This window comes from Papio anubis, chromosome 18 (genome assembly GCF_008728515.1).
Source record: "Papio anubis isolate 15944 chromosome 18, Panubis1.0, whole genome shotgun sequence".
Taxonomy (NCBI): Eukaryota; Metazoa; Chordata; class Mammalia; order Primates; family Cercopithecidae; genus Papio; species Papio anubis.
The window spans coordinates 46,201,419-46,227,290 of record NC_044993.1 but is presented as its reverse complement, the minus strand read 5'-3'; the positions used below and the strand labels follow the sequence as shown (position 1 = coordinate 46,227,290).

Here is a 25,872-nt window from a genome sequence, read left to right as displayed (position 1 = left end):
CTGGGGGGTGAAGAAGGGTGGGGAGTAGTGGGAGGGGCTACTCATGGGTCAGGTTTCTTTCATGGCAGGAAAAAAAAGTTTTAAAATTAAACTGTGGTGATGGTTGCGCAACCCTGTGAATATACAAAAAACCACTGAAGGGTACTGAAGCGTGGTGACAGGTGCCTGTAGTCCCAGCTATTCAGGAGACTGAGGCATGACAATCCCTTGAACCCAGGAGGCGGAGGTTGCAGTGAGCTGAGATCGTGCCATTTGCACTCCAGCCTGGCAACAACAGCAAAACTCCATCTCAAAAAAAAAAAAAAAGCTTACTCAAACAAAATCTCTCTCTATATATATCTTACAAACTGTATACATATAAACTGCATATATACAACTAAAAAAGAAAAGCATGCTGGTCACAGTGGCCCACACCTGTAACCCCAGCACTTTGGGAGGCTGAGCTGGGAGGATCAGTTGAGTGCAGGAGTTTGAGACTAGCCTGGGCAACAAAGCAAGACCCTGCCACTACAAAAAAAAAAAAAAAGTTTCTTAATTAGCCAGGTGAAGTGGTGTACTCCTGTAGACCCAGCTACATAGGAGGCTGAGGTGGGAGGATCACTTGAACCCAGGAGTTCAAGCCTGCAGTGAGCTATGATCACACCACTGTACTCCAGCCTAGGTAAGGCCCTGTCTCTAAAAACAAAACAAATAAAAAGCCAAGGAGTGCTGATTCAGATGCACTATAAAGGCCACCCTAGCAAGAGACAGCCACATTTATAAGTCCTGACAGGGACCTGAAATAGCAATGTGGTCACAGGAAGGGAGAACTTAGCGAGATCGGGTGGTTCATGAGGCGTCCGCTGGATGCATGAGTAGTTGTTTCCTATTGGGGTTGTTAACAAATTACCACAAACTGAGAGGCTGAAAACCACACCAATTTATTATCTTACAGTTCTAGAGGTCAGGAGTCCAAAATGATTTTCACCGGGCTGAAGCTGTGTCAGTGCGGCTTTGTTTCTCCACGGAGGCTCTGGGGCAGAATCCAATGCCTTTTTCAGCTCCTCCAGGGGCCACCTCATCGCCTGGCTCTGGGCCTTCTTGCCATCTTCAGAGCCAGAAGCTTCCCTGCTTCATGCGCAGACCCTCCTGACTCCCTTTCCCTTATAAGGGCCCCCATGATTACTCGGGGCCCACCTCAACTACCCAGGGTCATCTCCCCACCATGAAATCCTGAACTGAAGCAGAGGCGCCGGGTCCCTTTTGCCATACAAGGTAACACTTTCCCAGGTTCTGAGGTTCAGAACCTGGACATCTTTGGTGGCTGTTACTTCACCCACCACCGTCATCAGTGAGGCGCCCTAAGGAGGGGCTGTGAGGTCACGTGAGGTCGGCTTCGGAAGGGCTAGGTTTGAGTGCCTGGAGGACACCGGCAGGAGGCGCCCCTGGGCTCCATCGATTTACCATGCACTCACTCAGCACCCCTGAGAGACCATCCCTGGGGCCTACAGGTGAACCCTGTACCTCAGCCCTGACACCTGCTTTCCACTTCCGGACCTTTCTGAAATCAAGACGCATCTTTAGATCAATGGCATCTTACTGTGTCACTGGCAGGCCTCTTCTTTCTTAGTGACGTTTAAAGGAAAGTATCTTACCCCTGATGGCTTCTTGGAGTGAGTGAAATTCCAGTGTGAGCAGGCACTAGAGCAGGCCTCACAAGAGCGTCAGGTAACCCCACTCCGCCCTGGCCCCCAAGTCTTTCCTAGTTGCTCGTCTGGCCCTTTCTGCCCTGGGATTCCAAGTGTCCTGCAGCTCCGGTGCCCAGATCCCCGTAACTAACGGACGCCACTAAAGCCACACACACGCTCAGCTCTACAACCACGGTGGGGTCCAGGAGCCAGCCCTCCTGCTAGCGGTGCCTCAACCATGGGGGTCGGACCCAGGGGCTCTCTCTCGGCCTGGCTGCAAACTGAAAACACCTGGGGGCTTCCGAAATACCCAATGCCTGGGCCACAACCTAGACCAGCTCAATCCGAATATCCAAACAGATATTACAGCTCCCCAGGAGATTCCAAAGGGCAGCCAGAATGGAAAACCGGAAGAAACCATCTAACGTGGTGCAAGGGAGGCATAAGGCAATGCTGGTAGGGGGTGGGGGGTGGAGGGTGCCAGGCCCAGGCTATAGAATTACACCCATGCCTCCGCCACCAAACTCTGAATTCCTGGAAGGGGACCAGCCCAGCTACCTCAGTTTCCTGAAGGCACTAGCCCTGTGCCAGGCACCTAGTGGGGCCGAAGGAATGTAGGCCGCAGGGCCTCAAAGGCCAGGCAGCAAAGGCTTTGTGCCAAGAAAGGTCTGGGAAAGGAGCCCACTGGTTCTGGGCCAGCCCTTTGATTCCTGTGACCTCCAGTGAGTCACTGCCCCTCTGTGCCAGTACAACGCACGCTTGGCCCACGCTTGGCCACTGAGTTTGCATTTCACTGAAGGGCTATGGGAACGACTGCGAGGAGAGAGGAAAGCCAGGCTAGGGAAGATACTGGCTCTCAGAACCTTAGGGATCTCGGTCTTGGACCACTCATCCCACTTCTGCCCAGTGTCTATGGAGCTTGAGAGGGTGGAGCAAGAGTAAAAGGTTTCCATGCTCACCCCCAACAGGGACCCAATGTCTTCTCCATGCCCCGGTCCTTCCAGGCCTAAAAGCTCCACTTCTGGGGCTCCATCCCCTGGTGGCTACAAGGACAAAGAATTTGACATCCTGAAAGCCAAAGACCTAAGGGGAACCAAACAAGAAACCTCAGAGAGGAACCCAGAGTAGCGCAGTTGGGGGTGTTTACACAGCAAGCAGAGTCCAGGCAGTGAGGCCACAGGACACCTGACAGGCACCTCCAAAGAAGATCTTCATGGGAGCAAACACTCAGGGACCAAGGCAAGTCAAAAGTGGCTGTGGAGAAGGCCCCTGGCTTCTGGCCGTCAGCACAGCCAAGGCCCCAATACACAACTAAAGGCTTTTATTGGGAAAGGGAAATTGACTGAAAAATGGCCTCCAATTTCCTCACTGCCTGAGACACTTGGTGCCTCCTCCACAAAGTCCAGGAAAGAAGGACCCACCAAACTGGGCCCCCAGCAGGCTCAGGTGTAGAGGTCAAAGTCAATGCGTTTGGAGTTGTAGAACTGACCACCAGGGGGGTCCAGCTTCCGGCAATAAACACCGTCCGGGAAGTAGCCTTCACTCACCCAGGTCTGCAAGGAGAGGGCAGAGCTGGGGAAGGACTGACAGGAGTAGGGGAAGCAGGGACAAGCCAGAAGGAGGGAGAAAGCAGCTCACCTGCATCTGGGCGCTGGTGAAGGGCCCATACAGCTCGGCATCCCCCGTGTTCTCCCACTTATATTCCCACATCACATCCACCAGCCCATCTCCTGGCGACTCTGCTTCTAAAATAACAGGCAAAGCCATTTGACCTCCAGTGTCTCACTTCCCGCCCACTGCCCCCTCCTCTGTCCTCCAAGCTTACCTCCTCTCTGTGTAGGGGTTGGGGTCTCCAGTTCCTCCTCTGCCACTTCCTCAGCAAACATGTCCAGGGAGGGTGGGGGTGTGGGATTGTGGGGTCCCACGGTCTGACACCCCAAACCCTTCAGCCGCATAGCCAACCGTTCCCTTGTTTCCTGGTACACGCCAAGGTTGCCCCGGGCCACCATCTGGTCGGCCAACCCGGAGAGCCGGTCCAGGCGCTGAGGGGAACTGGGACGCCCAGGCCCCTTGCTGCTCCCTTTGCCTCCTCCTCGGGCCCCCAGACGCCTCAGTGCCCCAGCCACTGTCTCTCTAGGCAACAGGAGCTCCAAAAGTCCCTCCAAGAGGGCTTGGGCACTCATTGGGGTCTGGCCCAAGCTGTCTTCCTCCTCCGAGTCTGAGGCCTGGTGCTGGCCAGGTGGCCGCTCCCTGATCTTCACCTGTAATGGAAAGATGCAGTGATTTCCCACGAACTGCCATGGGAGCAGGCCTAGCATCCGCCACTCCCAGGCCCCAGCCACACGAGCCCCTGGGCCGCACCCAGTCAATGTTGTCCAGCCAGCTGTCTCGGATCTGAGCATCCCGGTTCAGGAAGTAGTTGCCATCAGCATCAAAGTGTCCTTCCTCCATCTCCTCCTGCAGGTTAAAGGGTGTGATCCGAACACCCCCCTCGCTGGGGAGTGTGGCTGCCTCCTGACCTGCACCAAAGACACAGGTGCCCTTTTCTAGGCATGGAAAAAAGAGACCGGAGCCTCCCTCGCTCCACACCACCAGAGGCCCCTACTTGTTTCTCCAGCAGAGTGTATTCTTGGGTACAGCTCACCTTCTACATCCTCTGAGGCCAGGATGTCATATTTGCTGGACCCCCCATCATCATCATCCTCCTCATCGCTATCCAAAGAGTGTTTGCCTTTGAAGCGGCTCCCAGGACCCCCTGACCCAGCCACAGGGTCCACCAGCTGTGAGCAGGAGTCAAGTCAAGAAATGCAGGTTACTGGCTACCTCCCCAAATACTTCCGGATCTGGACCCAAATATTCCCCAAATATTTCAGGATCTCGACTACTTCCCCAAATATTTTAGGACCCACACTGAAGATGCTCCCAACCCATTCCTCAGAGAACCTGAAAAAACTAGGCTTTTCTCTGCCTGCCCGCCCCGCCCCACTCCCGCCAGCTTTCTTTCTCCTCAGGCTTCTAGCTCCTCTCTTTCCCCCACACAAAGGAGTCTGGCCCCCTCACCTTCTTCTTGGGGACACTGATTTCATCCTCATCTTCCTCATCTCCCACGCCTTGGAAGGTCACCTTCCTCTTTGGCATGACGGGGCAGAGAGGTGTTTCTCAAGCTGAGGAAAGGATGCAGAGAAAGAGAATGGGGTGAGGAGGGGACTCGCCACCAGAGGACCCAGCACAGCAAATATTTTTCCTGGTCTGTGACAGGTACAATTTGGGAGCGGAGGGAGCACAAAAGCAAGGGCTGAAGAGAAGCTGGCAGCCAGGAGGCCTGCAGGACTTGGGTCTAGCATCCGCGAGTTAAATGGGGTGGGGACGGAGGAGCGGACCCTCTGGATCCCCTGACCCTGGCCAACAGGGGACAGGCTTCACCACGTGACCGCTCCCAACTCCAGCCCCCGCAGTCTGGGCGCCACCGGCTCGACCGGCTGACCCCCGCCTCCTACTCTGGCTCTCTCGGAGCTCGCGGGGCCCGGGCAGACCCAGGACCTGGCGCTCTCGCCACCCCGTTCCTCCCTGCTCCGAACTCCCAATTCCGTGTGGTGAGCCCCAACTGTCCCGGGCTGTGTACAAATTAGAGGGCCACGGGGATCCGGGCTGTCCCACCCTCGCGCGCTCACCTGGGACTCCGCGGGAGGCGAGGTGGCGAAAAGAAGAGATGCTTGCGCCAAGGCTACATCCGGGGCACCCGGCCGCCATCACCCGGAAGAGGACTGTGGAAGGCGCCTGGGAAGCCCGGAAGTGGCTTCACTCGGGTTAGGGAACTAACTGGAAGAGCGGGCGGAAGTACGCGGTGAGCGAGGGACGACGCCTCCACCCTCTCTCCCGCAAGAAGTGACGGCAGTCGCGTGGGAGGACAATGGCGAGAAGAGGGGACCTGAGAATGCCTACACTCTGACCGGGCGTGAGAAATGGCCAGAAGTACCTTCGATTCCCTCATTCAAGCAGTAGAGGCTCTGGAGAAAAACGAGAGCATCTACTTAAAGGGTCGCCCAGGGTCAGGATGGAGGGGCAAAGTCCGAGCAGGGCCAGTGGGTCGCTGCCCCATTTTCCTGTCCTGGGTTCGAGTCACCCTTCCCCCAGGGCTGAGGGCTCAGCGCCCCTACCGTCTCGTTAGAAATCCTGCTTTCCCACTCCTATGGTCCGGTGGTAAGCTCTCCTAGTCTGAGAGGTGGAGCCTTGCCCTCCCCGAGGGGAAGCCTGGCTCTCCCGATGGCCAGCCCGGGGCCCCTGACGGCTCTTGGGGCACTTTCTGGACACAGCTCCCTTTAGGACCCAGGGGAAGTCATTTGTCCCACGCCCATACCCTGGGCGAGTTCGTGGCTTCTGAGGTGGGAGAGCCATCACTGGAGAGGTGGCATTGGCACCAGTACCCAGGCCAGAAGTCCCTTGTGCCCTGCTCTCAGATAGGCCTGGAAAAGGGCAACAGTGCCTCTCTGTAGCATGAAGCCCCTCTGAGCAAACAGGGCCTAGCACCACAGCCTGGGAAAGGGCAACAGTGCCTCTCTGTAGCATGAAGCTCCTCTGAGCAAACAGGGCCTAGCAACTCGTGCCCAGGTAACAGAATGTGGCCCAAGCAGAAGCGGGACTGGGGGAGGTGGCGGGGGTCAGCCCCTGTACTGGAACCTCTAGCTCTTGAGGACACTCGGAGCCTGCATCCCCCTAAGCCAAGACTGCCCAGGCGGCACCTGCTGGAACCAGACGAGGACAGTGTGAGAGTTCCCCTACTCTTCCCCAAGGCAACTAGATGGGCCACTTCTCTCTCCCTAGGGATTTCCTCCCATGTTGGATCACGATGGAACTGCACAGAAAGTCCATGCTCAGTTTCTTCCATGGTTACAGAACACAGGCCCCAGACCAGGAAGGCATCTTGCTAAAGAAGGGGACCCGAAACCTCAGCTACCAGCACCGATGGTTCATCCTCCAAGGAAACCTCTTCTACCTAGAACACCAGACCGATCATGCACCCCTGGGCCTCATCCTGTTGGAGAACTGCCAGGTGGAGCTAGACCTTAAGAACCCTATGCCTTTACCATCCTGACTCCTGGGGTGGGCGGGCCTACAAGCTGGCTGCAGAAACCCAGGAAAACCTGGAGACTTGGCTGTGGGCACTGGCTGGTGTGAGCTGGAGGTGGCTGGCTGGGCTGCTGCCCCCACTCAAGACCTAATACCGGGAGCTGTGCCAGGCAGCTGGCCAAGAACCCATCTCATGCCCAGAGGACAGTGGCTTTCTAGCCACCATGAGTACCCGTTCCAGCTTCCAGGAGTTGCATGAGCACTTTGGGAAGCAAATCTGGGTGCTGCAGGTGGTACCTAGAGAGCTCCAGGCAGCCAGTGACAATGGAGACAGCACATCCCAGGCAAAGCTGGAGTAGGAGCTCAACCAGTGTCTGATGAGTGACTTGAGAGATGGACCCAAAGCCAAGAGATACCTACTTGCCAAGACAGCAGACTGCTTTAACAGAGACTGGCTCTGTCTCTCCCTCCCTCCCTCATCCTTACCCCACCCCAACCCCCATCAAGTAACAAGGCAGGAGACAGACTCAGGTACAACAGCAGGTTCTTTTCTGATTCCTCAAAGCGCTGCATGGGGTGGGGGCAGAGACAGAAGAGAATGTAAACATTGGGTTCCACCCCCTGGAGCTCAAGGGAAGACCCTTACCCAGATAGGGACTAACTGGAGGGGTGGAAGGGAACAAGGTGAAAGGTAGGGGTCCTGGTGAGACAAAGCAGGGGGGCCTGAGAACACAGAGCAAGGTGGGTTTGGAGGGTGCACAGCAGGGTGCGGGAAGGGATATGGGGGACATTTCCTATTCCAGTGCATGTCCCCTTAAATAAACTGGGTACAGGAGCATTATGGAAGGAGAACCAAAGGACAGAAGACAAAAGCGAGCATCCCCACCCCAGGCCAACCCCATCCTCTGTACATAATTACAACACAGAAAGGTCCAGGAGAGCCCTGGCCAGGAATTGGAGACAGGGAGGGCTGAAGACAGGGAAAAGGAAGCCAGCTCCACCTCATGGTAAGGGGAGCCATGGAGTGTAAGAATTTGAAACTGCTGACTCCCATCACCAGGAGTCACCCCTGGGATGACAACGGGCCCATCAGGACAGCACCTAGTAGGGGACCCAGAGGGAACTGGGGCAGGAGCGACAAAGACCCCAGCTAAGCCTCATGGGAGATGAGAGGCTCCAGACTCGTTTACAGCTGCCCATCTGTCCTGCCCGTGTAGGGATCAGCGGCTGGCGAGGAGACAGGGAACCAAGCCACTTTCCCCAGTGAGGGACAGCCTGCCGAGGGGCTAGGGGGTGGCACCTCGGGCCAGGCCTGCTCTTGGCTGAGGGAAAGAAGGGGGGGGCCATGCAGTCCAGCCCCAGGGCAGAGGTCAGAAGTAAGCGTCCTGCCGGGCCTCGGCTGCTGAGGGTTTGTCCCCACCATCGTGGGGGCCTGGGGGCCCATCTGCCTTTCGACGCAGCGAAAGCTTCCGGCCTTGAGCCTTCTTCTCCTGCTTCTGCCGCTCCTTCTCCTGCTTCTCCCGCTCCTTCTCCTGCTTCTCCCGCTCCTTCTCCTGTTTCTCCCGCTCTTTCTCCTGCTTCTGCCGCTCCTTCTCCTGCTTCTGCCGCTCCTTCTCCCGCTCCTTCTCCTGTTTCTGCCGCTCCTTCTCCTGCTTCCTGGTCTCCTTGCTGGAACCCAATGGGGTGCTGTTGCCAGTGGGTGAGGGAAGGGATGGATGCAGTCCCTCAGCAGTGACCACAGGCCCTGGGGCAGGCCCAGCACTGGCCCTGCGGACGGGAGGCGGCGGGGAGGGGGCCCCTCCAGCTGCCCTGGAGCCTCGGCTCTTGAGACCAGGGAGGCTGAGGAGGCTGGAGGAGGGGCCCAGGGGTGGCTGTTGCCGCCGGCGCTCCTCATGGATGGCCCGGGAGCCATGCAGTCGCCGTGAGGGCCGATACTGCAGCTCCCCCCGTGTTTCCCGCCACTTCTTGAGCTGGGCTGCATTCTCCCTCTCAATGAGTGCTTCTGTCACTGGCAGATTGGTCACCTGGACAGAGAGGAAGTGCATACCAGAATGGAGCTGAGGGTGGGAGCGGGCTGATGCAGGCAGGGGCTGTGCTGAGGGTGCAGGCCTACCTCGTGCACCAGGAAGTCCTCCTGCATGCACTGCTGGGGCAGGTTACGCAGCTGCTCCATGGTCTCATACATGCCTTGGCAGGAGCGCAGCTTCTCCACCGAGCCCAGCGTGTGGCGCAGCAGGACCAGGGCCACCCGGAAGATGATCTTAACGCCTGCAGGGGTGAAGAGTAGAGAGCACAGGGTGGTCAGACCCAGGATCTCAGCCTGTCCTGATTAGGACGGACTCACAGCCCTCATCCCCATCTACTGCCAATCTCAGATGAGGAAACTGAGGCCCCATGAAAGGAAATGAGCTGCTATCAGTCTCAGGATCTTGGCAGGGAGAGCAGGCTCTAGGTTGGTGGCAGAACCAAAATCAGGCCTGTTTCTCCAGCCCCCAGCTGCTTATGGTGAAACTTCCACCCACAAGTACCTTTTGTCCAGGGACCACCAGAAATATGACAGAACCCCTGGTAGCCACCATAGCCCCTCATGGCCTGGAGGGCCACAGAAGTACCTTCACAGAAAAACATGTCCCAGACACGCAGCACCGATGCCCAGGGCAGGGTACGGGCGAAGATGCACATGAACCACTCCGTCATGTAGAGCACAGGGTCGATGCGCTGCCGCCGCAGGTGGCGATGTGCCAGCGGAGAGGCCCGGCGCAGGAGCGCAAAAAAGATCTCCCCGTCCAGCTGAATGGCCTCCTACAGGTGGGACAAGTCATGAGAAGAGGGCTAAGTCAGCTGTGCCCCCATCAGGGGAGAACTGGCAGGCCCTGTGGGCAGAGGCTGAGAAGGCCAGGGTGGGGCAAGGCAAGGACCTCCCTGCAGCCTGGAGGAAATGCCACAGCCCTGGATGCACCCAGCCTTCAGACACTCACCAGCCCTGCACTGTAGTAACCTGGCAGGTACTTGTCGCAGATCTGCACCAGGCACCAAAAGGCTTGCTGAGAAGAGCAAGAACAAGGAGGAGGGGTGGGGCCTGAGAAGCAGGGAGCAGGGAGCTCCCCCATCACCACTGCAGGCTGAGATCCCCCCTGCCCCTCCCGGCCCAGAACCAGGGCGCTGACCTCCGCAGGCATGTGCATGAGCAGGACCGCGGCCACGGGGGCCTGGGCCTGGCAGTAACCCTCGTCAGGCCGGTAGATGGTGTAGGCCTTCAGGATTCGGTACAGGTCCTGTTGCCTGTGGGGGTTGGGGAAGACCATGAGGGCAGTCACAGGGGCCAAGAGCTGTGTTCCCAAGCCCAGTTCCAGATTCATCCCAGAGCTTTACTACCAGGACCTTCCATCCACCTGTCCAGTCCTGCTGAGCAAGCTTCAGCTAAAGGCTCAGCCCACAGCAGAGCACTCCAGGCCCCAGGGCTCCGCCTTTGGCTACACACTCCACATGCTCCCTGCCATCCCAGCACAGGCTGCACCCTCACCCTCCTTCCTCTGCCACATCCCAGAAACCTTCCAGGTCATTTTCTCCAGGAAGCTTTCCACAGCCGCAGCATCAGCCCTTCTCTAGCACTGAATGTCTTTGTTACCGCAAAGCAGGAGCTCCCCAGAGCAGGGCCTGCCTTATAGGTCTCTCTGGATTTCATGGTTCTTGGGGAAGGCTTGGAAGCCAGCTGGGCCTCAGCCCTTTCTCTTGTCTCTGCATACAAAAGAATAAAATCTGCACCCTAGACCTGCTCCTCTTGAGGGTGCCCCACTGCCATGTCCAGGACTTCCATTCACTCAGCCCCACATCAGAAAAGAGCCTCTTCCTCCAAGCCTAAGCAGCACTGCACCCTGAATTCCACTCCTGCCTGCTCTCCACCTCCACAGCCATTCGCAGCTCAAACTTCCATTTCTTGCCCAGAAAAAATGACCTCCCAAATCCTCTCCCTGCCTCCAGTCTCACACATCCTCCTCCTGACCAGTGCTCAGAATAGCTTTTCCCAAAACTCCAGGCATTCAAGTGTGATCTTCATTTGTATTTTATCTGCATACCACCCTACTATTATTTACTTGACATTTTTTCTCCACTTTGCAAAAGCATCCACGAAATGACAGGTTTGATAATGGTTATTTTACCTAATGCATATTAAAATAAATATGTAACTTCCACAAGCGCCCACGCCCATCACCCACCTGCCTGCTTCTGTGTCCCTGCCTTCTCCCTGTTGCTATGGGTGAAGAGTCTGTGATCCTGGCAAGCACTTCCTTTCCAGTTGGGCCCAGGATCCCATCCACTCTCGCCTGTACAGGCCACCACTCCAACAGCCCTCCCCTTGCTCCTGCATTATCAATTTCTCTCTCCACTACACCATTCCCACAAGCATACCTACGTGCTGTTATTTCTTTGAGTTTCAAAAAAAAAAAAAAAAAAAAAAAAGGTCTCTTCGCCAGGCACAGTAGCTCAGGCCTGTAATCCCAGCACTTTGGGAGGCCAAGGTGGGTGGATCACCTGAGGTCAGGAGTTTGAGACCAGCCTGGCCAACATGGCGAAACCCCATCTCTACTAAAAATACAAAAATTAGCCAGGTGTGGTGGCGGGCACCTGTGATCCCAGGTACTTGGGAGGCTGAGGTGGAAGAATCACTTGAATCCGGGAATCTGGGAGGCGGAGGTTGCAGTAAGCCAAGATCACACCACTGCACTCCAGCCTGGGTGACAGAGCAAGACTGTCTCAAAACAAAACAAAAAAAACAAGTCTCTTTACCCCTCTCTTCTCTCCAAATACCACACAGTTTCTTTCCCTACCTATAAATTCACTGTCCTCAATCTCTTTCCTCCCATTCTCCAGTCAGGGTTTCACCCACTGCTCCACACAAAACTGTTTTTGTTTGGAGACAAGAGTTTCACTCCCCTTGCCCAGGCTAGAGTGCAATGGCGTGATTTTGGCTCACTGCAACCTCTGTCTCCCAGGTTTAAGCAATTCTCCTGCCTCAGCCTCCCGACCACGCCCGGCTAATTTTGTATTTTTAGTAGAGATGGGGTTTCTCCATGCTGGTCTCAAAAAACTCCTCACCTCAGGTGATCCGCCTGCCTCAGCCTCCTAAAGTGCTGGGATTACAGGTGTGAGCCACCACGCCCAACCACAGAACTATTTTTTTTTTTCTTTGAGACAGAGTTTCGCTCTTGTTGCCCAGGCTGGAGTGCAATGGCACGATCTCGGCTCACTGCAACCTGCCTCAGCCTCCCGAGTAACTGGGATTACAGAGGCGCCTGCCACCACACCCAGCTAATTTTTTTTTTTTTTTTTTGAGACGGAGTCTCCTCTGTCGCCCAGGCTGGAGTACAATGGTGCCGTCTCAGCTCACTGCAAGCTCCGCCTCCCAGGTTCACGCCATTCTCCTGCCTCAGCCTCCTGAGTAGCTGGGACTACAGGCGCCCACCACCACACCTGGCTAATTTTTTGTATTTTTTTTTTTAGTAGAGATGGGGTTTCACTGTGTTAGCCAAGATGGTCTCAAACTTCTGACCTCACGATCCGCCCCCGCCTCGGCCTCCCAAAGTGCTGGGATTACAGGCATGAGCCACCATGCCTGGCCTTTTTAAAATATTTTTAGTAGAGACGGGGTTTCACCATGTTGGCCAGGCTGGTCTTGAACTCCCGACCTCAGGTGATCAGGTCACCGCGCCCAGCCACAAGACTGTTTTTAACATGGTCACTATTGACTTCTCCAGTGTGCAATCCAGAGGTCAATTTTCAGGCTGGACTTTATTGGACCCTTCAGCAGCATTTCACACAGCTGACCCTTGAAACCCCGCTTCACTTTGCTCCCAATCACACGCTCCTGGTCCTCCTCCTACCTCTAGCTTCTCATTCCAGTCTCCTTTACCAGCTCTTTCTCATCTTTCCATTCTCAAAATATTGGAGCTGCAGGGCTCAATCGCTGGATGTTGTGCATCGATTCCTTTTGTGTCTACACTTGTTGCCTTGGTGACTTCATCCAGTCTCCTGGGTAAGATTTAGTCCCTCTATAAGTTGACGACTCTTAATTTCCAATTTATCTCCAGTTTAAACGTCTGCCCTGAAATCCAGGTTTGTGTATATTGTACACTGAACTTACATCTCCATCTAGAGGTCCAATAAGCATTTTAAATTTAATGTTCCCTGCTGGGCACGGAGACTCACACCTGTAATTCCAGCACTTTGGGAGGCGGAGGTAAGCAGATCACTTGAGGTCAGGAGTTCGAGACCAGCCTGGCCAACATGGTGAAACCCTGTCTCTACTAAAAATACTAAACTTAGCTGGGCATGGTGGCGGGCACCTGTAATTCCAGCTACTCAGGAGGCTGAGGCAGGAGAATTGCTTGAACCCGGAAGGCAGAGGTTGCAGTGACCCGAAGTGGCGCCACTGTATTCCAGCCTGGGCAACGAAGCGAGACTCCGTCTCAAAAAATAAAAATAAAAAATAAACGTTCCAAAACTGAGCTCCTGATATGCCCCCCACAGCTACCTTTACCCCATCTATATTAGTAAACAGCAACTCCATTCTTCTCATTTCTCAGGCCAAAAACCCTACTCCCCTCTCTCCCCTCACACTCCATCGGCAAATCCCTTTGACTCGACCTTCAAAATATATCCAGAATCCAACCACTTCTCTCCATACTCCTGCTGCTACCATGCTGGTCTAGCTCTCATCCCTCTCTGGATTACAGGAAGTCTCCTAACTGGTTCGTTTCTGTCCTTGTCTCCCTATAGTCTGTTCTCAGCATGGTAGCCAGAATGACCCTTTTAAAACATAAGTGGGATCAAGTCATTTATAACCCCATCCCCACTCACATTCTCTATTTCCCTCTTGCTTTAAAGTGCTCTTTAGGCCCAGGCACAGTGGCTCACGCCTGTAATCCCAGCACTTAAGGAAGATGAGGCGGGCAGATCACTTGAGCCCAGGAGTTCAAGACCAGCCTGGGCAACATGATGAAAACCCATCCTATCAAAAAACAAATAAAAGTAAAAATAAAAATAACCTCCTAATGCTTACCATCATTTCACATACAAAATACGTTCCTTTCCCTGATTTATTGTTTGTCCCCACTAAAATATAAACACCATGAGAGGAGTTTTTCTTTTTTTCTTCACTGCAATCATTTGTGACTAGACAGTGCCTGGCAGATAGCAGATGCTAAATAAATATTTGCTAAAGGATGAATTATTGATTAAAAAAATTGTCTGTCCCAGCACTTTGGGAGGCCGAGACGGGCAGATCACGAGGTCAGGAGATCGAGACCATCCTGGCTAACACAGTGAAACCCCGTCTCTACTAAAATACAAAAAAAATTAGCCAGACGTGGTGGCGGGCGCCTGTAGTCCCAGCTACTTGGGAGGCTGAAGCAGGAGAATGGCGTGAACCCGGGAGGCAGAGCTTGCAGTGAGCTGAGATCCGGCCACTGCACTCCAGCCTGGGTGACAGAGCAAGACTCCGTTTCAAAAAAAAAACAACAAAAAAAAAACAAAAAAAAAAATTGTCTGGCCGACCATGGTGGCTCATGTCTATAATCCTAGCACTTTGGGAGGCCGAGGCAGGTAGATCACCTAAGGTCAGGGGTTCGAGACCAGCCTGGCCAATATGGTGAAAGCCCATCTCTACTAAAAATACAAAAATTAGCCGGGCATGATGGTGGGCACCTGTAATCCCAGCTACTTCGGAGGCTGAGGCAGGAGAATCACCTGAATCCAGGAGGCAGAGGTTGCAGTGAGTCGAGATCGTGCCGCTGTACTCCAGCCTCGGCGACAAGAGCAAAGCTCCATCTCAAAAAAAAAAAAAAAAATTCCATCTGGCCAGGCGCAGTGGCTCACACCTGTAATCCCAGCACTTTGAGAGGCCAAGGCAGGCATATCACTTGAGATTGGGAGTTCAAGACCAGCCTGGCCAACATGGTGAAACCCCGTCTCTGCTAAAAACACAAAAATGAGCCGGGCATGATAGTGTGCACCTATAATCCCAGCTAGTCAGGAGGCTGAGGCATGAGAATTGCTTGAACCTGGGAGGCAGAGGTTGCAGTGAGCCAAGATCGAACCACTGCACTCCAGCCTGGGCAACAAAGGAAGACTCTAGGCCGGGCGCGGTGGCTCACGCCTGTAATCCCAGCACTTTGGGAGGCCGAGGCGGGCGGATCACAAGGTCAGGAGATCGAGACCACAGTGAAACCCCGTCTCTACTAAAAATACAAAAAATTATCCGGGCACGGTGGCGGGCGCCTGTAGTCCCAGCTACTCAGGAGGCTGAGGCAGGAGAATGGCGTGAACCCGGGAGGCGGAGCTCGCAGTGAGCGGAGATCACGCCACTGCACTCCAGCCTGGGCGACAGCGCAAGACTCCGTCTCAAAAAAAAAAAAAAAAAAAAAAACCAAAGGAAGACTCCATCTCAAAAAAAAAAAAAACGTCCATCCGAGAACTCCCTAAGATCACCTTGCATACTACTAGGGAACAGTATATATTGACATCTGGAGGAAGCTTGGTCTATAGAACAAAATTCCAAATGCCTTGGCATAGCATTTAAGGGTCCCTGGTGATCTTTTCCATAACCCCCAGGCAGGAAAACCCTGCTCCACTGCTATAGCTCCCACCTCTCCAAAACCCAGCCCAAATGCAAGCTCTTCAAGGACCCCGTGATGTGCCCCCACACACAACCCGAGTCGAGTCTCCTTCCCGGGACAGTTCCTTTGACATGGCTTGACACTTAGTCCATTACAGATCTCTCTTCTACAAGTCCTGGAGGGCAAAAACCACTTTCAATTCAGTCTTGTATCCACCTAGATAAAAGGTGGATCCTCCAGCCAATGTTTGCTGACTGATCCCCATGGTCTGGCCACCTTACCCATGCCCCCCTCGAGCAGCAAACATCTCGTGGAAAGGGAACTGGCGGTGCAGGTCCTTCTCAATCACATCCAGCCACTTGGGGTCCCCAGGAGCCCGTTCCAGCTCCTGCAGTGGGACAGCGGGGATTACCTCAGGATCTGGGGGAACTGATACCCCTTGCACAGACAGGGCCACATGTCCCCACACCCTGGAGCTGCACGCACCTCAAACTTTCCTGGGTTCTGCTCCAGAAGTTCCTTGCTATTAGACAGGTACTGCCAGGCCTTGGCTCTGAGAGATGAGGGGATCCCCTTCCGGCAGCGCAGCTTCACCTAAGGCAAAGTGGCAGGAGGGGGACAGCTTCAAGGGCCGGCACAGCCTCCAAGCTTTCCCTAGCAGTCCACAGGCTCCCTGGATACTCCCCCCACATCCCATAGGCTTGATTCCACTGGACCTGGCCTGGCCTTCAATTTTTAAAGCCATTCGCCTGCCAGGGCCCATCTATCCCTAGTGTGGTCCAGAGGGCAGATATTATCAGCTTCCTGGGCTTCCCTGGAGCACACGCCGCCCCTCCCAACTTGCCGCCCCTCCCAACTTGCGCATTGCCCTGCCCACCATTCAGCCCTCAAACCTTCTGGAATCGCCGTGACAGCCACTTATCCCAGTTACTGAACATGTCCAGCCATTTGAGCTCCCGCTGCCGAGCCACGTCCACGGGAATGGAGCTCTCTCTGCAGGGTGCGGGGAGCACAGAAGGGGTCAGTAGCAATAGGGTAAAACCTGCATTGCAGGTGGAACTGAGGCGAGCCACCTCCCCAAGTTCAAACGAGAAACTGGATAGTCTGTGAGCTACCAAACATCAGGATGTCTGGCCACTTGGTCATCCCAAGGCACACTGAAAGGCCTTCCTTCCCTGATGGATCTCTATTCAGAGGTCATATTTAAATCTCACTTCTGACACATCCAAATCTGGGGAGAGAGTATGGAGTATTTTGTTTGTTTGTTTGTTTTTTAGACGGAGTCTCGCTCTGTCGCCCAGGCTGGAGTGCAGTGGCTGGATCTCAGCTCACTGCAAGCTCCGCCTCCCAGGTTTACGCCATTCTCCTGCTTCAGCCTCCCGAGAAGCTGTGACTACAGGCACCCGCCACCTCGCCTAGCTAGTTTTTTGTATTTTTTAGTGGAGACGGGGTTTCACTGTGTTAGCCAGGATGGTCTCGATCTCCTGACCTCATGATCCGCCCGTCTCGGCCTCCGAAAGTGCTGGGATGAGTATGGAGTATTTTAAAGCCACATTTTGCATTAGATCTGGATCCAAGTCCTAGCTTTACCATTTATTCATCGTGTGACCTTGAGCAAATCACTTAATTTTGCTAAGCCTCAATTTCCTCATCTGTAAGGTGCAGAGAATAACAATACCTGCCTGAAGGGGTCTGTTGAGAGTTTATACAAAATAACACACAGCAAGGTGCCCATTAAGTAATACTATCGGCAGGGCGCGGTGGCTCAAGCCTGTAATCCCAGCACTTTGGGAGGCCGAGACGGGCGGATCACGAGGTCAGGAGATCGAGACCATCCTGGCGAACATGGTGAAACCCCGTCTCTACCAAAAAATACAAAAGAAAAAAACTAGCCGGGCGAGGTGACGGGCGCCTGTAGTCCCAGCTACTCGGGAGGCTGAGGCAGGAGAATGGCGTGAACTCGGGAGGCGGAGCTTGCAGTGAGCTGAGATCCGGCCACTGCACTCCAGCCCGGGTGACAGAGCGAGACTCCATCTCAAAAAAAAAAAAAGTAATACTATCCATAAAATAAAATACTCTAGAGGGCCAGGCATGATAGCTCATGCCTGTAATCCCAGCATTTTGGGAAGCAGAGGCAGGAGGATCACTTGAGGCCAGGAATTCAAAGCCAGCCTGGGCAACATAATGTGATTCTGTCTCTACAAAAAATAAAAATAAAATAATAAAATAGGCCGGGCATGGTGGCTGAGGCCTGTAATCCCAGCACTTTGGGAGGCCGAGGCAGGCGGATGATTTGAGGTCAGGAGTTCGAGACCAGCTTGGACAACATGGTAAAACCCTGTCTCTACTAAAAAATGCAAAAATTAGCCAGGCATGGTGGCATGTGCTTGAAATCCCAGCTATTCGAGAGGCTGAGGCACGAGAATGGCTTGAACCCAGGAGGCGGAGGATGCAAGCCGAGATTGCGCCACTGCACTCCAGCCTGGACGACAGAGCAAGACTCCATCTCAAAAAATAATAATGAAAAAAAAAATACAGACCAAATGTACTTCTGTCTCCTTAGACACTATCATCTGAGTTTTGTCCTATCAAACTTTTGTGATCCCTTGGGTCACCTGCAATTTACTCTACTCCTCCTCCCTGAAATCATCCCAGGCAAATAAAGGTCTCCCTGCCCTATTTACCCACTGTTCTGTCAGAGCTTCATACTTATGGTGCCCCAACATTCTTCAGTTACTTGTAGGAGTCAGTACTAGGAGGTGAGTGGAACAGAAGAAAGCTTGGGTCTTAAGAATCAAACCCACCAGGCCGGGCACAGTGGCTCAAGCCTGTAATCCCAGCACTTTGGGAGGCCGAGACGGGTGGATCACGAGGTCAGGAGATCGAGACCATCCTGGCTAATACGGTGAAACCCCGTCTCTACTAAAAAATACAAAAAACTAGCCGGGCGAGGTAGTGGGCGCCTGTAGTCCCAGCTACTCGGGAGGCTGAGGCAGGAGAATGGCGTAAACCCGGGAGGCGGAGCTTGCAGTGAGCTGAGATCCGGCCACTGCACTCCAGCCTGGGTGACAGAGCGAGACTCCGTCTCAAAAAAATAAATAAATAAATAAATAAAAATTTAAAAAAAGAATCAAACCCACCTAAGTTCAAATTTCAGTTCCGTCTCTGAGACCCTGGGGAGCCTTGGCAAGGGATGACCTGAGTCCCTTCCTCAAATTATAGAAAGACACCACTGGGCCAGGCGCGGTGGCTCATGCCTGTAATCCCAGCACTTTGGGAGGCCGAGGTGGGAGGATCACCTGAGGTTGGGAGTTCAAGACCAGCTTGGCCAACATGGTGAAACCCTGTCTCTACTAAAAATACAAAATTAGTCGAGTGTGGTGGCACATGCCTTCAATCCCAGATACTAGGGAGGCTGAGGCAGGAAAATTGCTTGAACCTGGGAAGTGGAGGTTGCAGTGAGCCGAGACCGCGCCATTGCACTCCAGCCTGGACAACAAGACCGAAACTCCGTCTCAAAAGAAAAAAATAAAAAAATTTAAAAAGACACCACCACCTACATCACAAAGTTATGAGAACACTATTGAGAAACTGCATATAAACAATTGTTAAATAGAAGGGGCTCATTAAATGTTAGTTTCCTTTGTGTTAGAAGCTCCTTAAATAGAGAAACCATCTCTCATTAATTTCTATCATAAGTCAGTTCCAAACTCTACCAAGGGCTGGTAAGAGTAAGACACCTTCTGGCCCTCAAGGAGGTTACAGCCTAAGAGGAGCGAAAACTGTAATACGGTATGGGAAATGCAATGACAAAGATGCACCAAAGAGGCATCTAATTGGAGTGGGGGCAGTGGGTATCAGGGAAGGCTTCCTGGAGGAGGGGACATCTGAGGTAAGCCATGAAGAAATGAGAACTTAGCAGGCAAAGAAAGGGGAGAAGAACACTCCTGGCAGGTGCACAGCCTGAATATGAAGGGGAAAGGACTACAACTAGTTCAGCAGAACCACAGCGCAAAGCACCCAGTGAGGAGTGGTGGCAGAGGTGACCAGAGAGGCTGTGCGCGGGCCAAAGAGCCTGGACTTCATCCTGTGGACAGCAGCGAGCCACTGAATGCTGAGAAAGTGATGTCGATTACAGTCAGTCTTGCCCCAGAGGTAGAGTTCTCTGGCAGAGAAGCTGATCTTAGAGAAACAACACTACAAAGCAGAGAAACAGCACCCGGCACAGTGCCTGGCACACAAGAGGGACTCCCTCAAACTGAATTCAGCCCGAGTTCCTCAGGACAGCCTGCTATTGAGGAGAGAGCCACTGGTCACACAGATCCAGATTATTTGAGGGGGACAATTCACTCAACTGCACTAATTCTGTTTCTTCATCTATAAACCGAGGCCTCGTGCCTGGAAAGCACCAGGGTCAAACTTCAGTTGCTTTCCCGTGTTAAGACCCTGAATGTTGGTACCCAATCAAAGGCTTTCTGATTTTGGTTGGCTCACGAACCCTGCCTGGAAAACCTTCCCACAGGGCTTTCCCCCATCCCCGCACACATAGCCAAGACTAAATCCTACTTACTTTCCACGATTCAGAGCAGGTTCAGCTGACTCCCTGCCTGTGTGCACTCAGGAAACCCTCTGGGGATCTCTAGGCTAAACCTGAGGTCTTCTATTGAAACCAACTGTTTAAGTACTTGTCTTTCTCTCCAGATGACTGACTCCTTAAAAGGACTATTTATCCTTAGCACCTGGGGCCTGACACCTGAGGGCCCAGGCGATGCCGTAGGCTGACTGGCCCAGCAGGTCAAAGGGGCACAGGAACAATGGGCAGGATCCAGAGAGGGGGAAGGAAGAAGTCAGAGGCAATCACCCCCTACACCTCGGGAGTGACTCAGGCCCGGGAGGGAACTAGGAAAGAGTAAGCCCGGCTGGGGAGATGAGGAAATGGGGAAGAGGCCTCTCCCACCCCCTTTACTTCAGTGCAGATACAAGACTGCCCTGTTTCACAGCAAGGTCCTGACTGCACAGTCTCCCTTCCATCAGGCAGACTTCCCCACCTTTCTACTCCATCCCTGGGACCTAGGGCTATGGGGGAAAGGAGGTGCCTGCACCCCTCCCAGGCTCTCCACCCCTATGGGACGAAGGGTCTCTACCAGAACCCTCGCCCAACCAACCCTCCAGAATATCCGGCCTGTAGCGGGAGTTCCCCATCGCAGAGCTGGGAAGACCTCAGGTATCATTTCATTCAATCCACTTTATAGAGGAAGAAACTGAGGCACGGAACTGGGGAAGCCACTAGCTCAAGGGCACACAACCCATCAAAGGCAAGGCTTAAACCTAGACCTCCTGACCCCTGGTCTGAAACTCACTAACAGGCCAATGTCACAGGCACCTCAGGATGCTCAAGGAACGGCAGCTCGCGCTGATCACCCCCTGGATCCTCAGAGGAGGCTGGGCTGCCAGAGTCTGGGCAAAGTGTATCGTTTCGCCCTCCCCCAACCTCTGCTTCCCCGAGGCGGTCCCGCTGGGTGCCCACTGGTACTCACAGGCTGCCCGAGTACTGGCTGCCCCCAAGGAAGCCATACTTGTCCGTCTTGCGCAGGGCCAGCCCGTTTATCTCTGAGTCTGAGCCCATGGAGCTCACATCATCCGCCAAGGACTCCAAGGTCCCAGACATGAGGCTCACGGAGTCCAAGTAACTCAGCGTGTCCGGGGCCTGCCCTCGAGGCCCAGAGATGCCAGGTCCCAGGCTGGACGTGGAGCCCAGGTCTTGAGAGTTTTCAGCAGGCTCCGGAGCTGGGGTCACGGTCACGACAGCTACCGGAGCCTCACAAGTCCCCGAGGGGCCTGCGCCAGGGCCTAAGGGGTCCTCAGGAGCCTGTCCTGCTGATGATGATGTTGCTGCGGCAGCTCCATGCCCACCTGTCACTTGTCCTGATGCACTCCGTGCAGTCACTCCTGAGGCCACTGTGGTTCCCGGCTTGGGGGCAAGCGGGGGTTTGGCGGTCAGGGCCCCAGGAGCCGTTCTGGAAGGGGTCCTGGTAGGGGTCCCGGTGGGGGTCCCTGGTCCTGGGGCGGGTGAGGGTCGAGCCTCCTCTGTCCTCGGAGAGTCTGCCCCTGCGGCCAGAGCCCTTGACGTCTCAGCTCCAGCCACGGCCGCGGGCTCTGAGGGTTCCGGGCCGGAGGGGACCTGAGGCTTTGGGGCTTCGGGCGAGGCCTCCAGGGTCAGCACCACCACCGTGCTGCCCGTGACTGCCGGGGCTGGGGCCGGGGCCGGGGCCGGGGCAGAGGTCTGGGCCGACCCCGGGACCCAGGCGGGCCGCGCCTCCCCGGGGGCCACCAGGGTGACGGGGGCCGAAGTGGCCGTAGTCACTGGAGGTCCCGGAGCCACCACCACGACGGGCCCGGCCCGGGAACCCCGGGGCGGCGGCGACGGGGCCGCGGGGGCGCCATGACGGCGCGGCGGGGCCACCAGGGGCGCCGGGCCGGTCTCCATGGCCGCGGGCCGCCCCTCACATCCCCCCGCCGGGGAGGCCGCAGAAGGCGCCGCCCCTCGGGCCTCCCGGCGAGACCAGCCGAGAAAGGGGAGAGGGCGAAGGGCGCGGCTCGGCGCGCGCCGGGGGCGGGGCAGCCGCCGGGCGCGCGGAGGCGGGGCAGGGGTCCGGGGGCGCCGCGCGCCGGGGTCTAGCTCGTGCCGTCTCACCCCCTAGCGCGCTCTTGCCGCCGCCCCCTCCCTCCCGCTTGGGGCGAGCCGCCGACCTCGCGCCTGCGCACACGCCTCAGAGCCGGCTCCGCGGCCAGCATCTCGGTGTTCCACGCCTGCGCGCGGACTGGCCCATCGCGCTCCTTTTTTCTCCCGCCTCGTCAGAGGATTTGGACGAATAGTGGGAGAGAGAGAGCTGGGCTTCTGCCAATCGTTGGAACCGTGGGCGGGGCCGGAGACGAAAAAGGGGTGGCTCATCTGGAAAGAGGAAACGTAGAAGGCGTAGGGCTGTAAGACCAGTCAGAGGACGAAGAAAGGCAGGGGGAGGTGGGACCAAAGAAATAACCAATAGAAATGCAGGAGCCTGAACCTCCTGGCCAATAAATATGACTGAAGAGTGAATGACCGCGGAAGGGCGGAGGAGAAGGCAGGGGCTGTACGAGTAAGAGGTGGGGCCTGGCAGTTTCTTGACCAATAGGAACGGTAAAAACGGAGCCAATGAAAAGGGGAGTAGGTGGTGGCCAAATTGACAGGCAGTGATGTCTCTTTAGGCGGTGACAGACAGCATCCACAGTCAATAGGAAGAGCTGAGGAATTCTTTAGGTCTCCCAAAATGGTCAGTTAGGAATGACAGCTGGGAGGAGGCGGGGCAAGCTAGAGATTAATTCGCCTCGTCAGCCAATGATCGTGTTCTCCCACTTCGACCACAGGACAGGAAAATAGATAGCTGTCTCAGCCAATGGGAGCATCCAAAGGGCAAAGACGCTGCCAGCAGGCGGTGCCAGCCCAGGGATAGTCGGTGACAACCGGAGACAAGCCCTACAGGAGGGTGACAGCTGGGGACAGTACGGAGAAGGGGCGGGGGCATTAGTGCAGCCCTCAACCAATGAGTGCCGCGCTGCCCTTCTCGAGTCCTTCCCGGGCCCCTATTCTTCGTTTAACTCCTGAGCCCCCAACTCTGGTGGTCTGTGGGACCCTGAGCCCCACCACAGATCCAGTGCCCTGACCCAGTACCCTCAGCCTTTACTCTGTAATTCTCCGATCCCGGCCCCAAACTAACCCCAACACTCCAGGCCCAGGTTGCAATAGCCAGAGCCCCTAGATCCTATAAGCAACCCATCTCTCTGCTTCACCCATTTCCTGCGGGAATCCCAACCTCCAAGTCCCTCTCCTCAGTTCCCATCTATCTGAGCTCCTCCCCAGAACCCAGGCTCCAATTCCTCAGATCTTATGCCTCTGAGTACCCCCACCATTTCTTCTAGTGAGGATCTCAAACCCCAAATCCATGAATCCCCAGTACCATGAACTCCCCATATGTGTATTATTCTTTTGGGGATCCGAGGCCCCAGTCCCGTCAACCCCTTCCCCTCAGTGCCACATCCCTCTGTGCTCCTCATGTTCCTCTGAGAACCCCGACCTCAATCTCATGAGCGCTCCCAGGTTGTCCTTAGATCACAAGCATAAAGACCTGACGTTATGAGCTCCAACCTTCCAACTTCTAAACACCCTCTTCTTTCTCTGACCCCCATAGTCCGATTTCCATACAGCATCCACCATTCTGGAATTCCAGTGAGACCTAGCTCCCGACTTTTCAGTTCCTCCTTGGTTTCTGAGTTCTCAAAGGTCCCTCACTCTCAACTCAGTCCCAAGTCCTGTCAATTCCCATTCAGTGTCTGATCTCCTCCTCACCTTTCCCATCTCCCATTTGACCCAAGCTTCCTGAGCACTCCTCCCATTCCCCTTTTTGGAGTCCTCCTGCTCTCCCAGAACCCAGTAATAAGTGGGCTCCTCCCTGACTTGGACCCCCATGGTAACCCTATAAGGCGAGGCAGCTGCCGTCTGAGGCAGGGAGGGGCTGGTGTGGGAGGCTAAGGGCAGCTGCTAAGTTTAGGGTGGCTCCTTCTCTCTTCTTAGAGACAACAGGTGGCTGGGCCTCAGTGCCCAGAAAAGAAAATGTCTTAGAGGTATCGGCATGGGCCTGGAGGAGGAGGGAGTGGGGAGGGCGAGGCATCTTCTTCAGGACATCGGGTCCTAGAGGGAGCAGGAGGAGAAGGACATGGTTGTCCTTGCCAACCTGGGGCTTCCTCAGCCACTGTTTTTCCAGACTTCTGCTGCATGGAGGGGACTGGGTCACTGAGGCCCAGAGGGAGAAGAGAGGGTACATCAAAGCTACACAATCAGCCAAGCTGGCTCTTGGCCAGAATGAAGTGAGCAGCCACTGGCCATCAAGGCACCTCACAGAAGGTGACCAGCTGGCTGTCCTCTTAGGGTCTTTGCCTCCCCTCCTGAGTTCCAGCCTCCACACCAGTACCCAGAGAAAATATTCTAGACTCATACTAGATCACATCCTTCTGCATGAAACCTTTCCAAGGTTCCCCAGGGTCTCCATCCTGTGCCTGGCCTTGAAGGCCCCCCAGGGGCTGGTCACCAGCCCCATCACAATTCTGGCAACCTGAATACCTCTGATCTTGTGCTCTCCAGGCCTTTGCTCAGGCCATGCCCTCTGCCCAACACACCTGCTCCTCCACCTGCACCTGACTCCCTAGCCCTCATGAAGCTACTCCCATACTCCTAGACAGGGCTGCCGAGCCCTCCACTTCTGGGCTCCTGACCAGCCCTGGTATGTCACTTTCTGCATTCATTCCTGTCTCTATGGCTAGACTGTAAATTCCAGCAAGGCAGGGATAATTATTAGTTATAATGCAAGTTCTGTGGGATGGGAACTACCTCTCCCTTTTACAGAGGGGAAACCAAGGCCCAGGACAAAACCTGAGACCACAAAGTATCTCACCTCAAAAAAATCCCTCTCAGCTTGGCACGGTGGCTCATGCCTGTAATCTCAGCACTTTGGGAGGCTGAAACGGGTAGGTCCCCTGAGGTTGGAGTTCGAGACCAGCCTGGCCAACATGGTGAAACCCCATCTCTACTAAAAATACAAAAAATTAGATGCCGGGTATGGTGGCTCACGCCTGTAATCCCAGCACTTTGGGAGGCCGAGGCAGGTGGATCACGAGGTCAGCAGATCGAGACCATCCTGGCTAACACCGCGAAACCCCGTTTCTACTAAAAATACAAAAAAATTAGGCGGGCGTGGTGGCACACGCCTGTAGTCCCAGCTACTCGGGAGGCTGAAGCAGGAGAATCACTTGAACCCGGGAGGCGGAGGTTGCAGTGAGCCAGGATCACACCACTGCACTCCAACCTGGGTAACAGAACAAGACTCCATCTCAAAAAAAAAAAAAAAAAAAAAAATAGCTGGGCGTGGTGGCAGGTGCCTGGAATCCCAGCTACTCAGGAGGCTGAGGCAGAAGTATCGCTTGAACCCAGAAGGTGGAGATTGCAGTAAGCCAAGATCACACCATTGCACTCCAGCCGGGCGACAAGAGCAAGACTCCATCTCAAAAAGAAAAAAAAAAAAATTCCCCTCTCCTTGAAGGCAGGTAGGAGATCCACCTGATCCCTCAGCTTCCACAGACGGCTCTTTCTTACCATCCTCACACTTACACACACTCGACTATGAACTCCACCATGTGGGGGTAGACGGATTGTGTCTGCCAAAGTGCACCTACAAAGCCCAGCCTAGCACAAGGCACACTGTGTGCGTTCAATACATGTTTACTGGGTTTATTTTATTAATTTAAAATAGAGACTGGGGGCCGGGCACAGTGGCTCACACCTGTAATCGCAGCACTTTGGGAGGCCAAGGCGGATGGATCACAGTGTCAGAAGATTGAGACCACCCTAGCCAACATGGTGAATGAAACCCCATCTCTACTAAAAATACAAAAAAAAAAAAAAATTAGCCTGGTGTCTTGGCACACCTATAATC

At 54.7% G+C, this 25,872-nt stretch overlaps 2 protein-coding genes and 1 long non-coding RNA gene across 3 annotated transcripts; 1 reads left to right on the top strand and 2 right to left on the bottom strand.

Moving 5' to 3' along the window:
- Nucleotides 1–2,795: 2,795 nt before the first annotated feature.
- CD2BP2 (CD2 cytoplasmic tail binding protein 2) lies at nt 2,796–5,471 on the bottom strand. The gene is made up of 7 exons (XM_003918682.4): nt 5,339–5,471; nt 4,728–4,831; nt 4,312–4,447; nt 4,029–4,186; nt 3,493–3,928; nt 3,306–3,412; nt 2,796–3,220 (listed from the first exon to the last, which is right to left on the bottom strand). Exons 2-7 carry the CDS (start codon nt 4,803–4,805, stop codon nt 3,110–3,112), a joined length of 1,026 nt encoding a protein of 341 aa, XP_003918731.1. The 5' UTR covers nt 4,806–4,831; nt 5,339–5,471; the 3' UTR covers nt 2,796–3,109.
- Nucleotides 5,472–5,547: 76 nt separating this feature from the next.
- LOC116271305 lies at nt 5,548–7,259 on the top strand. The gene is made up of 2 exons (XR_004179812.1): nt 5,548–5,639; nt 6,489–7,259. It is a non-coding gene; the product is annotated as an uncharacterized LOC116271305 (long non-coding RNA).
- Nucleotides 7,260–7,261: 2 nt separating this feature from the next.
- On the bottom strand, nt 7,262–22,147 carry TBC1D10B (TBC1 domain family member 10B). Its single transcript, XM_031658321.1, has 9 exons — nt 20,887–22,147; nt 16,243–16,342; nt 15,836–15,943; nt 15,631–15,737; nt 9,902–10,016; nt 9,713–9,778; nt 9,347–9,536; nt 8,848–9,002; nt 7,262–8,758 (listed from the first exon to the last, which is right to left on the bottom strand). Exons 1-9 carry the CDS (start codon nt 21,834–21,836, stop codon nt 8,105–8,107), a joined length of 2,445 nt encoding a protein of 814 aa, XP_031514181.1. The 5' UTR covers nt 21,837–22,147; the 3' UTR covers nt 7,262–8,104.
- Nucleotides 22,148–25,872: the final 3,725 nt, after the last annotated feature.

Coding starts and splice junctions, on each gene's coding strand:
- TBC1D10B (XM_031658321.1), bottom strand. CDS start 21,836: ATGGAGACCGGCCCGGCGCCCCTGGTGGCCCCGCCGCGCCGTCATGGC. Junction 10,017..15,630: donor GCTGCTCGAGGGGGGCATGG/GTAAGGTGGCCA, acceptor CAACCCCCACAG/GCAACAGGACCTGTACCGAA. Junction 9,003..9,346: donor GGACATGTTTTTCTGTGAAG/GTACTTCTGTGG, acceptor TCACCCCTGCAG/GCGTTAAGATCATCTTCCGG.
- CD2BP2 (XM_003918682.4), bottom strand. CDS start 4,805: ATGCCAAAGAGGAAGGTGACCTTCCAAGGCGTGGGAGATGAGGAAGAT. Junction 4,448..4,727: donor TCAGTGTCCCCAAGAAGAAG/GTGAGGGGGCCA, acceptor TCCTGCTCACAG/CTGGTGGACCCTGTGGCTGG. Junction 3,413..3,492: donor AACCCCTACACAGAGAGGAG/GTAAGCTTGGAG, acceptor CTGTTATTTTAG/AAGCAGAGTCGCCAGGAGAT.